Genomic DNA, 15,655 nt, shown 5'->3' with positions numbered 1-15,655 from the left:
GTTTATGATGATGATGATGATTGTCTGCCTCCTAACAAATGAGGGAGCAGAACCCAGCTTCAGCGGAGACTCCAAATTGTAGAAGTCAGGGTCACAAGGCCTTAGATCCAAGTCTTAGAATCATGGAGCTGGAAGGGACCACCACGGTCATCTAGTCCACCCCCCTGCCCAATGCAGGAAATTCACAACAACCTCCCCCCCACCCCCAGTGAACCCTACTCCATGCCCCGAAGATGGCAACAAAAACCCTCCAGGATCCCTGGCCAATCTGGCCTGAAGGAAAATTGCTTCCTGACCCCAAAGTGGCGATCAGCATTTCCCTGGGCATGTAAGAGAGGGGCCAGGAGAGCCAAACACTGACGCAACCCTTCCTGCCCTTCCTCTCATAATTTACCTAAGTTTACAGAATCAGCATGGCTCTTAGATGACCATCTGGCCTCTGCTTAAAAACCTCCAAAGGAGGAGAGCCCACCACCTGCTGAGAAAGGCTGTTCGATTGAGAAATCGCTCTGTCAGAAAGTTCTTCCTAATGCTTAGGAGACACCTTATTTACCTCTGTTATTTCCTCTGGCCCCCAAGATCACTGCCATATCCTGCTTTAAGCGTCCGAAATCTGCCAGCTTGCAGGGAATGCAATGCCTATACTGACTCGTTGCAATAGGGGAAAAAAGTTCCCCAACCCACCCCACACACCCTGATTCGCCACCACGAGAGCAGAAGTCGCTTACCGCTCGGCTTCAAATACTTCTTGGCGTGCAGGTAACTCTCCAGCATCCGTTCGTTGAAAAGCATGTAACCCATTGGCTCAGAGATAATGATGTCCACCTGTTCGGGAAGCGAGACCTCCTCCACTTTCCCGGGAATGACCACGATCCGGTCGGTGAGGCTGTTACTCTTCACTAAAACCTGTCCGGGAAGGGGAGGGGGGAGGGTCAGAGAAAGACCACCAGCCCGTAAACATTCCACCTACGTGCTCCTGCCAAAAAGGGACGGAGGTTTTAAAGAGTCTGTTCTAGTGTGCCCCTCAGGCACGCGCGGCCGAGTTTTCGCGTTATCGGTGGGCCAGACCAGAGTCAAGACCTTCACGGGGCCAAACGCGGTCTCTTGTGTCACCTGATCCCAGATGAAACGGTAGTTGCAGAACAACATTCCGGCCGCTTGCCATGGTGGCTCCTTCTGCCAGCAAGCTGCCACGGCGGTTCGGGGATAAGACACCAGGACCCAAGACTCATGGGGTCCTACAGTTAACGTTAAATATCTGAGAGCAGAGCCGAGTACAACAACCATGTGTTCTACTGCAGTCCAAGATGGCACACGTCTGCAGAATCTGCAACTTTCCCCTTTAAAATAAAATAAGCAAACATCAGGATCAGGCGTGGGTTCGCGTGCGAAAGGCACAAAAATGTTTCAAGACGAAAGTGATCCTGCAGAGCCAAAACAGCTGCATGGAACAGCCCAGTAAGTTCTAGGTCAGGGTGTCAAACAGACGGCCCGCGGGCCGCATCCGGCCCTTTGAGAGCTTTTATCCGGCCCGCGAGCCAGCCGAGGCAGGGGAGGGGCAGTGGCTCAGTGGTAGAGCATCTGCTTGGTGTGCAGAAGGCCCCAGGTTCAATCCTCAGCATCTCCGGTTAAAGGGACCAGGCAAGTAAAAAAGATAAGTTTCCATAAAAGTTTCTCATAAAAAAGATAAGTTTCCATGTCAGAGCAGGGATTCCAACCTGGTCTCACATGAACACATGAAGCTGCCTTCTGTTGAATCAGATCCTGGGTCCATCAAAGTCAGTATTGGCTACTCAGACCGGCAGCAGCTCTCCAGGGTCTCAGACAGAGGTCTTTCACAGCTCTCCAGGGTCTCAGACAGAGGTCTTTCACATGTGAAAGACCTCTGTCTGAGACCCTGGAGAGCTGCTGCCGGTCTGAGTAGCCAATACTGACTTTGATGGACCCAGGATCTGATTCAGCAGAAGGCAGCTTCATGTGTTCATGTGAAACCAGGTTTGAATCCCTGCTCTGACATGGAAACTTATCTTTTTTATGAGAGGCTGTGGCTCAGTGGTAGAGCATCTGCTTGGTATGCAGAAGGTCCCAAGTTCAATCCCCGGCATCTCCAGTTAAAGGGACTAGGCAAGTAGGTGATGAGACCCTGGAGAGCCACTGCAGGTCTGAGTAGACAATACTGACTTTGATGGGCCCTCAAGGATCTGATTCAGTAGAAGGCAGCTTCATGTGTTCATCTGCTCCCCCCACCCAGTTCCGATCTGGGCTGGCGAGGCCTGGCATTTATTTTATATCCGGCTCTTGTAACAAATGAGTTCGACAACCCCTGTTCCAGGTGTTCTGAAGGAACTGCAGAGCTAGACAGAATTGACTGCTACCCCGGTCCATTAACTGCACCACCATGGGAGTGAAGAGTGAAGGTGGGTCATGATGGACTTAGAAGGGTGTAACTCCGCTAAGGATTGCTCCATAAGAGAAGCGGCGAGCCAGAGGAGCTCATTCTAGGACACCATGGGTATTCTGAACATGGGCACCCTTGAAGTAATTCTTTGGCTCACCTCCAACGTGGCATCACCCCCAGTGGAAAGAAAAGCACCAGTGCTGTGCCCTCATAAGCTTTTTCAAATTTGCATCTCATCCTCTCTCTAAGGAGTTCAGTGCAGCAAGTATGTGGTTTAGAGGGCAATCCTGAAGGGGGGGGAGCGAATCAGCGTGGGAGCCGGTGTGACCCCGTGCCGACGTAAGTGCCCATTTCTCCCGGGATAAGGGGCACTTATGCTGGCACAGGGAGTGGGTGTTCACGCCGGCGCCAGTAAGCTGCTCCGCTGTACGGGGCTCCGCTGCCGGCACAGCCACACCGGGAGCAAAATCCCAGAAGAGGAAGCCCACGCTGGCTTGCGGGGGGGGGGGGGGGGGCATGTTCCTGGGGCCACAGCTGCCTTTAGGCAGCATCCAAACCCCTTTCTGCCTGGGGACGCCCCGAGTTGCAGCGTTGCTACGCCACCTTTTTCGGGAAGCGGTGTCCACAGAAGCAACATGCCACTATTGGGGTTCTTGTATCCATTAAGATTTTGGAATTTTTAGCTTTCATTTTCAGAGACCAACAGAATTGGATTGTATCATCCTTCAGGGGGGGGAAAATGACTCGTCAACTTTTACTCCGATATTCCCAAACATGGCACATTTTCTCAAACTCTCCCTAGGCAATTAATACGTTGGGGGGAAAGTTATTGATCCCACCCTTCCGTCAAAGCCTAGTCCCTGACCCAGGCCTCCTTTCTGTTCATAGAGGTGCAGCACTCAAAGGAAAGGCGGGGCTGTGGCTCAGTGGTAGAGCTGCTGCCAGGGATGCAGAAGGTCCCAGGTTCAATCCCCGGCATCTCTAGTTAGAGAGACTAGGCAAGCAGGTGATGTGAAAGACCCCTGCTTGAGACCCTGGAGAGCCATGGAAAAGGGCCGCATCCGGCCCTTTGAGAGCTTTTATCCGGCCCGCGAGCCAGCTGAGGCAGGGGAGGGGCCGTGGCTCAGTGGTAGAGCATCTGCTTGGCATGCAGAAGGCCCCGGTTCAATCCCGGGCATCTCCAGTTAAAGGGACTAGGCAAGCAGGTGATGTTTAAGACCCCTGAGACCCTGGAGAGCCGCTGCCGGTCTGAGTAGACAATACTGACTTTGCTGGACCAAGGGCCTGGTTCAGTAGAAGGCAGCTTCATGTGTTCATGCCTTAAGCCATTTTGGAAGAGCCTTAGCTCAGTGGTAGAACATCTACTTAGCCCCCACTCCCATTAACTTCAAAACCATGTCCTTTGTGTCCCATCGGCCCCCGGACTGCACTGACCTCTGCGTGCTGAGCCATCGTGCTGGCTTCCACTGCATAGATTTTCCTCGCTCCAGCTTGGGCCGCAAAAAACGACAGGATGCCCGAGCCGCAGCCAACGTCTAATACAATCTAGGGGACGGAAGAGGTGAGTGGGCAAAAGAGCAAAGTTCTCTGCAAACGTCGAAGGAAAGCGAGCCCCCTCTCCCCCCGAGTGACCTCTTCCGCCCGGTCTTGTCACATCTCGGGAGCTAAGCAGAGTCGGTACTTGGAAGGGAGACCACTAAGGAAGACTCTGAAGAGGAAGGCAACGGCTAACCACCTCTGCTTCTCACTTGCCTTGGAAGCCCCTTGCTGGGGCCGCCATCAGTCAGCTGCGACTTAGAATCGTAGAGTTGGAAGGGACCACCAGGGGTCATCTAGTCCAACTCCCTGCATAATGCAGGAAATTCACAACTACCTTCCCCCCCACACTCCCCAGTGAACCCTACTCCATGCCCCAAAGATAGCCAAGATGACTTGACAGAGGGGAGGAGCCGTGGCTCAGTGGTAGAGCCTCTGCTTGGCATGCAGAAGGTCCCAGGTTCAATCCTCAGCATCTCCAGTTAAAAGGACCAGGCAAGCAGGTGATGTGAAAGACCCCTGCCTGAGATCCTGGAGAGCCGCTGCAGGTTAGAGTAGATAATACTGACTTTGATGGACCGAGGGTCTAATTCAGTACCAGGCAGCTTCACGTGTGATCATGCGTGACAGCACTTTACACACATGGCTTGCATTCAGTCCGGTCACAAGAGCGGAATGACCTCAAAAAGGGCTGCGAGAGTCCCTCCCCTTACCTTGTCTTTAAAGTCACTGTGGTTCTGCAGGATCGCTCGCTGGTAGGTGCCTGTTCTGACATAATCCTGCATCATATTTTGTTGCTGGGACAAGTATCCATAAAACTGGAAAGAAACCCAAGAGGCTCTGTTAAAGGAAATAAACCCGACCGCCGCCAGCACCTCACTGAGAAACAAGCGTGCACATCCTGCGAAACCCACGCTGAGCGCATACATGAAATCTCCCCATGCTAACCGGGCTGTGGCCGACGGCTCCAAGAGATGCCAAGAAAAACGCTCGCTCATTTTCTCTCCCTATGATACTCCATTCCACACTGTGGGGGAAGCCACCCGGAAAGATCAAACGCGCCAACACTGGCAGCATCCAAGAGCTGGTTTACACAGCCCAGTGTCTCCCTGGCCTCCACCTTCATACAGTTGGAGCTGAGGCTTATGTTGCTGTCACTGTGGAGGAAGCACCTTGCCTCGCTCATTTCCTCTGATGCTTTAAAAATGTAAAGGTAGTCCCCTGTGCAAGCACCGGATCATTCCTGACCCATGGGGTGACGTCACATCCCGACATTTAATAGGCAGACTATATTTACGGGGTGGTTTGCCATTACCTTCCCCAGTCTTTACTCCTAGCAAGCTGGGTACTCATTTTACCAACCTCGGAAGGATGGAAGGCTGAGCCAACCTCGAGCCGGCAACCTAAAACCAACTTCTGTCAGGATTGAACTCAGGCCGTGAGCAGAGCTTTTGACTGCCGCACTGCAGCTTACCACTCTGCGCCATGGGGCCCTTCTGATGCTTTACAGCGCACCAAAGGAGAGTGAAATTACAGACGCCTTAAACCCACTATTCTTCCCATAAACCCAGTCCGTAATGTCTTCCTTTCGCACTCAGTCCTAAAAATCCCAGCCCTCCTCCCTAAATTCCAAAAACATCTGAACAGGTTATTCTGCAGTTTATCGGTGGTGAACATGCAAACGCTTTCAATTTGCAAAATTATTCAATCATTCGGCAGCCTTGGGGGGGGGGGGGCATTTTCAACTTTTTGCGCATGTTTTTTTTTTTTTTTACACAGGGCCTCCACCCTCCCCAAGCAAAACAAGCAGCATCGGTCCCACCTACCTGGAAGTACTGCACGGCAGACGATTCCTCTGTACGCTCACTGAACACAGACTGCTCCACATTGTGGCCCCGGCAGTTTTTTAAGATATTATAAAAAGAGCAGAAGTCTAAAAACAGAACCAAGCAGTGCCACTTTAGCATTCAAATGTCATCACTGAGACCCAACCCAGAACCTCTGGCTAGACGGCAACATCCTCTCCGGTTCAGAAAGAAAAGTGGTGGTGGAGAAAGGGAAGATGGGGTGGAAGGAGGAGAAAGAAAACCATGAGCAACAGACACATTTAGGGGATTGCCCATGGCTCTCTTTTCAAATGCTCGGCTTTTACAAGAAGAAGAAAGAAGAAGAAGTAAAAAGAAAGAAGACGGAAGAAGAAAAAAGGAAGAAGAAAAAGAAAGAAGAAAAAAAGAAGAGGAAGAAGATTACACTTAAATACCACCTGCCAAGTTAAATACTCACCTAATGGTGGACTGACTAAGAAAATCTTAATTCAAAGAGGCGTTAAACAAGGGTGTGTTTTAGCTCCCCTACTTTTTAATATTTTTCTTTCTGATCTAGTGCAGTCATTGGGTTCAGTTAATGGTCATCCACCTAAATTAGGGTCCCAGTCTTTACCTCTACTTCTTTATGCGGACGACACCGTCATTCTTTCTTTCACTAAAGTAGGCCTCTAACGATATCTAGATGCTTTTAATAATTATTGCCATTTTAATTTACTTTCTATTCACTCCTCCAAATCAAAAGTAGTGGTATTTTCCAAAAAATGGTCCTCATACAAATGGCACATTGGGAAGGATTCAATTGAACAAGTTAAAAGCTGTAAGTATTTGGGAATTACTTATAACTATAATCTCAATTGGTCTATACATCGACAAAATACTATTAAAGCCACCAGGATTTCCTTAAATCAACTCAAGCAGTTTTTCTACGCGAAGGGGAATCAGTGTGTTCCTTCAGTGATCAAAATCCTGAATTTGAAAATATTCCCCCAACTTCTGCTTGGTGTTCCCTTATGGCTTGGAACTCTTAATCAAGAAGTGGAGAACATCCAAGCCATATTTCTTAGACAAATATTGGGGATACCTAAATGTGTCTCATATTTCACAATTTGTTGTGAAACTGGGCAAAACTTGATTGCCACCAAAGCCTGGATTCAAACAATAAGATATTGGCTCAAATTGTATTTTCAAACTGAGCCAGGTTCCCTTTTATATTTCTTGAAAAGTGAACTTCATTATTTCTCATGGGACATATTGATTAGATCTAGACTCTGCCAAATTGGAATTGATTTAGATAATCTTGCTCTGGCCAATGAATCTTACATCTTTAAAAGAATCAAGAAACGTCTCCTTGATGAAGAATTGCAGAATTTTAACCCAGCTCTACCCCCCATCTGCTCTCCGGTGGCCCTAGGCCTTAATAATGGATCGGGTAAAATGGCTAGGTATCTAGATAACCTAGAGATACCTTCTCAACGCCGCGCTTTTCTATTAGCTAGGGTTAATGCATTCCCATCTAGGATGCTCTTAGGCCGATACCTCCAGATCCCTAGACATGAACGCCTATGCACATGCGGTTTAAACTTGTTAGATACAATTGACCACATCCTTTTAGATTGCCCCTTCTATGTGACTCTGCGGGATAAACTGCTATCTACTTTGCTCCAGTACAAGACATACAGGAGTAATGAAGAGAAATGCAAATTTCTTTTGAGTGACCATGATCCTAAAATTACGGCTACCGTGGCTGAATTTCTTACAGGAGTTCTTAAAGAACAAGAAAAGTTTTATTAACCCGACTTGAAACTTATATGTATTGCCCTTTGGAGGTATATTGTCGTTTTTTCTATCTCTGTCTTTTGGTATGCCAATAAAGGTTAATGAAATGAAATGAAGAGGAAGAAGAAAGAAGAAGGAAGAAGAAAAAAGAAAAAAGAAGAAAGAAGAAGGACTGAACGTGAGATGTGGCAGCAACAGGAAAGAAGTAGAAGAGTTGGTTTTTATATGCCGATTTTCTCTACCTTTTAAAGAGAATCAAACCGGCTAACTATCTCCTTCCCTTCTGCTAGTCCCAAGGACTGCAGCATGAGGCCTTTGTGGCCTCCGCACCAAAACCAGAGATCCAGAAGGCATGCAGCCCAAGCGGGCCACAGCTGAAGCACCGGCACGCCTGGTCAAAAAACTCACCTGCGTTAAGGCGTTCCTAGAATATTTTGGAATTTTACACCTCTGTTTCCGACCATGGCTAGTTTGTAGACATTAACACCTAGTAGCCACCATCCTTTCTGGTCCAAAGACGGTCCTTTTCACTCCAGTCTTAGCCCATCTACACTGACTCCAAATTTGTTTCCAGGCACAATTCAAAGTGCTGGTCTTGACCCTCAAAGCCCTATGAAGGACCGCCTATTCCATTATGAACCTGCCCGGCTGCTCTGGTCATCTTCAGGTGCCCCAGCCATCTGAGGAGAGGTGGGTGGGCAAACCTAGGAGAGGGCCTTCTCGGTTGTAGCCCCACTGCTGAGGCACTCCCTTCCCAAGGAGATTCATCTTGCCCCCCTTCTGTTGCTGTCTTCCGCCAGTAGGTGAAGACTTTTTTTGGTTTCATTGGCATTTCCTCAGTGAGCCCTTCTTCCTAACCAATGTTTTAACAGCAGTAGAAAAGAGCACGAGTCCAGTAGCACCTTAAAGAGTAACAAAATTTCTGGCAGGGTAGGCGCTTTTGTGAGACTAACAAAATTTCTGGCAGGGTAGGCGCTTTCTTGAGACTAACAAAATTTCTGGCAGGGTAGGAGCTTTCGTGAGACTAACAAAATTTCTGGCAGGATAGGAGCTTTCATGAGACTAACAAAAAATTCTGGCAGGGTAGGAGCTTTCGTGAGACTAACAAAATTTCTGCTAGTCTTTAAGGTGCTACTGGACTCGTGCTCTTTTCTACTGCTGCTGACAGACTAACGCTGCTACCCATCGCAATGTTTTAATGTTTTAATTTCCTATACCATTCTGTCTGTTTTGAATTGTTTTAACGGTGTGTGTGGGTAGAGTGGATGATTTTAATGGTTTCAAAAAGTGATTTTACCCTGTATGTTCTAAACTGTTAGGTGCTTTGGGGGGCCTTCTAATGGCAAAAAGGCGAGATGCAAATTTTGTAAATAAAATAAATGAAGGAACTCCTTCCCAATTCAATAACCCCAGTCTGAAGAATAATACTGCTGTCCCAGCCACTTGAACTGTGCTCACAAACCCCCGTTGCAAACCTTTTGGTTCTCTTCTTGACTCCAGGAGCCAAATTACAAAAAGTGGAGGAGTGAAAACCCAAATGAGATATAGTCAAATTTATTTTTCAAGAAGTCCCAAATTATTTTGCAAGGCCCAAACTCACCCCCATAGTTCTGACTCTCCTATCTTCAGTTACATTCTTCCTGAAAAACTCTCTCAGAGATCTACCTGGATGACGTTTCCTACTTACAGAGAGCAAAGAGGTGGAAATGTTTGCTTGAAATTGAAAAAAAAAAAGCCAGAACACTCCAACTTCCAAGATGCAGCCCAGCTCTACCAACACTCAGCCTGTTAGACTGATAAAGAAGAAGAAGAGTTTGTTTTTATACCCTGATTTTCTCTGCCTTTTAAAGGAGAATCAAACTGGCTTGCAATCTCTTTCCCTTCCTCTCCCCACAAAAGACAACAGAGGTAGGTGGGGCTGAAAGAGTTCTGAGAGAGTTCTGAGAGAACTGTGACTAGTCCAAGGTCACCCAGCAGGCTTCATGTGTAGGAGTGGGGAAACCAACCCGGTTCACCAGATTAGAAACCACCGCTCATGTGGAGGAGTGGGGAATCAAACCCGGTTCTCCAGATTAGAGTCACATGAATACATGAAGCTGCCTTCTACTGAATCAGACCCTTGGTCCATCAGTCAGTATTGTCTACTCAGACTGGCAGCTGCTCTCCAGGGTCTCAGGCAGGGGTCTTTCACATCACCTACTTGCCTGGTCTGCCGCTCATGTGGAGGAGTGGCGAATCAAACCCGGTTCTCTAGATCTGAGTCCACCGCTCTTAACCACGACGCCATGCTGGCTCAAGATAAAGGCGATCTCAAGACAACTACCTCCGTTCCCACCAATCCATAACGGAGAATGCCCTTTCTCACTCGTGGAGAGGAAAGACCTGAGCATGGAAGGAATCTGGCATTCTTGTCCTCTGTGTAGAAGTTACATTCTTTTTTTTTAAGATGGGGGAAGCATTCTACCCCCCCTCCCCATTTGCAATCGGAAATGACACAACCGACCAACAGGTACACCATGTGGAGCTGCTCATCCAAAGCGACGGCACCACCCCCCAGTCCCTATAACACAAAGGAGCTGCTATGCAGGCGGTCAGGTCTACTCTGCCCCCCTCCGCGGTGCTGCCGATTGCCTCGGCTCTGGCGCTCCCGTGGTAACACAAGGAAGCCTTTTGCCTCCATGGAGGGCCAGCGGTGTGGCTGCTCTTATTCTACAAACATACGGGGGGGGGGGGGCAACACACAAGCACAATAACCAGAAAGCAGGTCTAGCGTTTGGCATGTGGAATCTGATGGTGGAAAGCCACAGGGGCGGGGGGGGGGGGGCGGTTAAAATATTGTAATCAATTAATTGCTTGATTCTGAAAAGACCCACAAAAAGCAAGAAGGGGAGGGTCAGACCCAACCTAAAACAAAAGCTGGCTGGGAAAAGACTCAATAATGTATAGAAATATATTTATTTTAAGGCGCTGATATCCATATTAAAAACATTAACAATTATATTAAAAGAAAGCACAACTGGCAACTAATACAGGTGGATAAACTCAAACCACAATCCAAACACGTTTATCAACCTGCATTAGTTGCCATTTGTGCTTCTTTTTAATATATTTTTTAATGTTTTTCCACCCAACCTTTGGGTTCCCAGTTTTAAAATGACCTCCAGTTTCTGGCCTTCACTACTGTGCAAATGTTAGTCAAACTTGGGTACTTTGTTCAGCCCCCTAAACAGATTAATATTCTACGGAAATATAATTCTTGGCCATATTGATCAGCTAACTTTTCCCTCCCCGATTTCCAAAATTTTGAATACACAAACCTTGAAGGCAGAATTAAAGAAATATAAATGAACTGGATCTGCATAAATGATTATACTGTCATAATTGGGGGGGGGGGCAGTACCAGAAAGATTCGGTGGAAGGGACACAGCTGCTTGAAAGTGCCTCCACTCTCTTGGTTTTGGACTGATGTGAAGAGTCATCCTGCCAACATTAAAAAAATTGATCATATTTGTTTGGGGAGGGGCTGTGGCTCAGTGGCAGAGCATCTGCTTGGCATGCAGAAGGTCCCAGGTTCAATCCCCGGTATTTCCAGTTAAAGGGACTAGGCAAGTAGGTGATGCGGAAGACCTCCGCCAGAGACCCTGGAGAGCCGCTGCCGGTCCGAGTAGACAATACTGTCTTTGATGGAACAAGGGTCGGATTCAGTATAAGGCAGCTTCATGTGTTCGTGTGTTTGTTTCTAGATCTACCATCATGCAGTGGTTATGACCCACACGATCCTTCACATCCAAGGAACCACATATCTTGAGAACCGCCTGTCCTCTGGGTGACAGCACCACTCCTCAGACCTTTGAAGACAATACGGAAGTCTGGCCCTGGGGCTGGGGGTCAGAGTCAACGGTTCAACCAGAAAAGAACCCTTCTACCTTGAGGGCGGCACGTACTGGGGGGTGGGTGGAGCATTCCGCATCTCTGCCACAGCAATGTCATTTGCCCCCCAGCCCCACGTCCCGGAGGAAACCAAATGCAAAATCGACTGAAGACGTACCACTTGGCGTTGCAAACTGTATAAGGACACTATTACATCCCAGTGTGATAATGAAGGACTGCTTGCCGACTCGGCTGCATTCCGTCTCCTTCGACACGGAACACTTAAATACGCAAACGTCATCGTCTGTGGAGAGAAAAAAGGAAAAGAAAGCATAAGTAGCAGAGCCGAACCCTGAGAATTCTTAGACGTTTGCCATGTGACACACTTCACCTTAATTTTATTTATGACAGATATTTATAGCCCACTTTTTTCCTGACATGGGGGGGAGGAGGAGAAGTTGGTTTTTATATGCCGACTTTCTCTACCACTTAAGGGAGACTCAAACCAGCTTACAATCACCTTCCCTTCCCCACAACAGACACCCTGTGAGATAGGTGGGGCTGAGGGAATGTGACTTGCCCAAGGTCATCCAGCTGGCTACGTGTGGAGGAGTGGGGGAAACAAATCCAGTTCACCAGATTAGCCTCCGCCGCTCATGTGTGTGAGGGTCTGTACGCCTTTGCCTTGTGTGTTCCCCCCCAAGCAGTCCAGGCCTTTTGCCTTTCCTTGGTTCTGGCGCTGCGTCTAGCAGGCCCCAGATTGGAATGTCTCTTCCCACGTCCACCTCCCTTGCTCTCTCCGACTCCCTCCCGCCAGCTATGGCCTTGGTAGGCAGATAGCAATAACGAGCTTCCTGAGGTCTGATGTTCCTGTACCATGCACAATTATCTCGTAGATTCCCATAACATACATTTGACATCTGCTTCCCTGTAGGGGTTATAATTCTGTCTTTGTGAAATTGTGAGCACTTGCAACTTTACCAGTGTAAGGCCTATACTAACCTGAAGCTTCCAATAAAGTTCCTTGTTTCTGCATGACCGTCTGAGCAAGTGATTTTATGGAGTTTGCACAGAGAGGTTGGGAACCCTCACAATGTGGAGGAGTGGGGAATTGAACCCCGTTCTCCAGATCTGAGTCCACCACTCCAAACCACCACTCTTAACCGCTACAGCACGCTGGCTCCCAGAGTCAAACCCTGAGAATTCTTAGAAGTTCGCCACGTGACACATTTCACCTAAATTTATTTATGACAGATGTTTATAGCCCACTTTTCTCCTGACATGTACAACTAATAAGGTACCAGCATGCCAAAGTAATGCAGCAGGAACCATGAAGCAAATCAACCTCCGTTCTAAGTACAGATTTATCAAACAACAGGATTCTTCCCATAACAGCCTAAATGAACAACAGGATTCTTCCCATAGCAGCCTAAATAAGTTCCTCGACATATTCGACAGCAGCCCTGAGAAAAAGGCTCTCTGAGCATGCTTTGAGATCAGAGGCAAAGAAGGTGCCCGGCAGGCCTCCTCTAGAAGACTATCCCAAAGATGGAATTTTTTTTAAAAAGGTAAAGGTCCCTGTGCAAGCACCGGGTCACATCCTGATGTTTACTAGGCAGACTTTGTTTGTGCGGTGGTTTGCCAGTGCCTTCCCCAGTCATCTTCCCTTTACCCCCAGCAAACTGGGGGCTCATTTTACCGACCTCGGAAGGATGGAAGGCTGAGACAACCTTGAGCCGGCTACCTGAAACCGACTCCCGTCGGGATCGAACTCAGGTCGTGAACAGAGCTTTTGCCTGCAGTAATGCAGCTTCCCACTCTGCGCCACGGGGCTCCTAAAGATGGAATACCAGGACCAAAAAAAGTAGACAAGAGCCTAAACGATGGAGGGACAGGGGACTTTGGAAGAGGGCACCAAAAGCAGACGTTGACCAAAGGAGCGCAAATCCCAAGCGGGTTCAGACAGGAAGATGCAACCCTTTAGATATGCAGGTCCCAGGTCATGAAAGCCTTTAAAGGTAAGAGGCTGAACCTTAAATGGAGACCAGGTGGAAGCAGCCTTTAATGCAGTTGTTTCGTAATAGTTCGGGGAGCAGTGGGAATAATAACCAAGGAGATAAGTAGAATTCTGATTAAACAATTGACCAGCAAGAATGGAGCAAACATTAGACAATGGATGCCCTGAAAGATGATTTATGTTGTACGTTTGTGAATGGTTATGACTGGTAATTGTTTGTTTTTAACCGCCCCCCCAAAAAAACCCCACAACCAACTCTTCTTCCTTCCTGTTGCTGCTACATCTCAGGTTCGGTCCCAGATCCTTTCCTCTGCTCTGCATCAAGTTCATGCCCACAACTTGTAAGGTAACAGTTCATATAACCTCATTTTAAAATGTATTTTATTAATAGAAGAAGAGTTGGTTTTCATATGCCGACTTTAGCACTTAAGGGAGACTCAAACGGGCTTACAATCACCTTCCCTTCCCCTCCCCACAACAGACGCCCTGTGAGGGAGGCAGGACTGAGAGAGCTCTAAGAGAGCTGTGACTAGCCCAAGGTCACCCAGCTGGCTTCGTGTGGAGGAGTGGGGAAACAAATCCAGTTCACCAGATTAGCCTCCGCCGCTCATGTGGAGGAGTGAGGAATCGAACCCGGTTCTCCAGATCAGACTCCACTGCTCCGATACCACACCTTTCTCCTCAACGGGGACCCAAAGGAGCTTATACGTCGTTCTCCTCTCCTCCATTTTACCCTCACGACAATCCGGTGAGGCTGAGAGAGTGTGACGGGGCTCAAGGTCCCTGAGAGAGTTTCCAGAGGAGAGTGGGGATTCAAACCTTCTGTTGGATGCTCTGACCACTACACCACACTGTGTTCCAGCTTCCAAACACTTTGAGACCCAGCCTCTCGGTCCTGGCCAGCTCTTCTGCTCACAAAACAAACATTTTGGGACCATGGAAAGCTGCTGCCGGTCTGAGTAGACAATACTAACTTTGATGGATAGGGTTGCCAGGTCCCTCTTTGCCACCGGCGGGAGATTTTGGGGGGCCGGAGCTTGAGGAGGGCGGGGTTTGGGGAGGAGAAGGACTTCAATGCCATAGTCCGACGGCCAAGGCGGCCATTTTTTCCAGGGGAACTGATCTCTGTCGGCTGGAGATCAGTTGTAATAGCAGGAGATCTCCAACTTGGAGGTTAGCAACCCTAAATTGATGGACAAAGGGTCTGATTCAGTATAAGGCAGCTTCATTTCAGCGAATCAGAAGGAGTCTCTCAAAAATGGCTCCCTCAATATTATACCAGAAGCTGAAGAGAAGATGGCATGATCAGAAACTTAAGCCTAAAGTGTCCTGAGGAATGATGGACCGTGGCAAACACTATGAAAAGTGGAAGGTCTCAGGCCTTGTGGTCAAGCTCTTGGCCTGCTTAGCAATTCAGATTTACCGGAGGCTTTTTTGGAGCGTCCTTCTGCCCATGGCCACAGCCTAAGCCCATCTGTGAACAAGCTAGTAAACCACAAAAGAGCACCGAGCGTCCCAGGAGGAAAGGCCAAGAAAGGCTCCGAGTCTCGATGAGGAGAAAGCGGTTGTTCAAGTGGGATTGCTTATATTTCAGAAAGGCTCTGGGAGCTTTCGACACGGGTGTGACTCTGTGAGAGCCAGCGTGGTGTAGTGGTTAGGGGTGGTGGAATCCAACCTGGAGAACCGGGTTTGATTCCTCCCTCCTCCCCATAAAGAAGAAGAGTTGGTTGCTATATGCCGACTTTCTCTACCTTTTAAGGAGAATCAATCCCCTTCCTCTTCCCATGACAGACACCTTGTGAGGCAGGGGAATACATCGAAGTCAGTATTGTCTTCTCAGACTGGTAGCGGCTCTCCAGGGTCTCAGGCTGAGGTCTTTCACATCACCTACTTGCCTGGTCCCTTTTACCTGGAGATGCTGGGGATTGAACCTGGGACCTTCTGCTGCCAAGCAGATGCTCTACCACAGATGCATCCTTCTTGCCTCCACCCTCCCTCCCCAAGGCCTGGAACCTTTCATTCTTGCAGAAAGATCATGATGGGTAGCCGCGTTAGTCTATCTGTAGCAGTAGAAAAGAGCAAGAGTCCAGTAGCACCTTAAAGACTAACAACATTTCTGGCAGGGAAGGAGCTTTTGTGAGCCACAGCTCACTTCTTCAGATACAGCTAGAATGTGAGTCCATATATCCTAATTCACTCTTCCCTACTTACGGACAGATGGACTCACATTCT

The 15,655-nt window shown here is 48.4% G+C and overlaps 1 protein-coding gene across 2 annotated transcripts in view; it reads right to left on the bottom strand.

The window, feature by feature from the left end:
• CARM1 (coactivator associated arginine methyltransferase 1) overlaps positions 1 to 15,655 on the bottom strand; it is a 61,566-nt gene that overhangs the window by 32,026 nt on the left and 13,885 nt on the right. For both annotated transcript variants that reach the window (XM_056848125.1, XM_056848126.1), the window contains exons 2-6: positions 11,585 to 11,710; positions 5,761 to 5,867; positions 4,648 to 4,752; positions 3,833 to 3,943; positions 729 to 906 (exon numbers count right to left, since the gene is read on the bottom strand). In XM_056848125.1, the coding sequence (XP_056704103.1) occupies positions 729 to 906; positions 3,833 to 3,943; positions 4,648 to 4,752; positions 5,761 to 5,867; positions 11,585 to 11,710 (627 nt within the window). The remainder of the gene's footprint in view (positions 1 to 728; positions 907 to 3,832; positions 3,944 to 4,647; positions 4,753 to 5,760; positions 5,868 to 11,584; positions 11,711 to 15,655) is intronic.

The sequence above is a fragment of the Euleptes europaea genome, chromosome 4, assembly GCF_029931775.1.
Source record: "Euleptes europaea isolate rEulEur1 chromosome 4, rEulEur1.hap1, whole genome shotgun sequence".
NCBI classification, from domain to species: domain Eukaryota; kingdom Metazoa; phylum Chordata; class Lepidosauria; order Squamata; family Sphaerodactylidae; genus Euleptes; species Euleptes europaea.
Note: the sequence above shows the minus strand (reverse complement) of the source record. Positions and strands in the feature narration are given on the sequence as shown.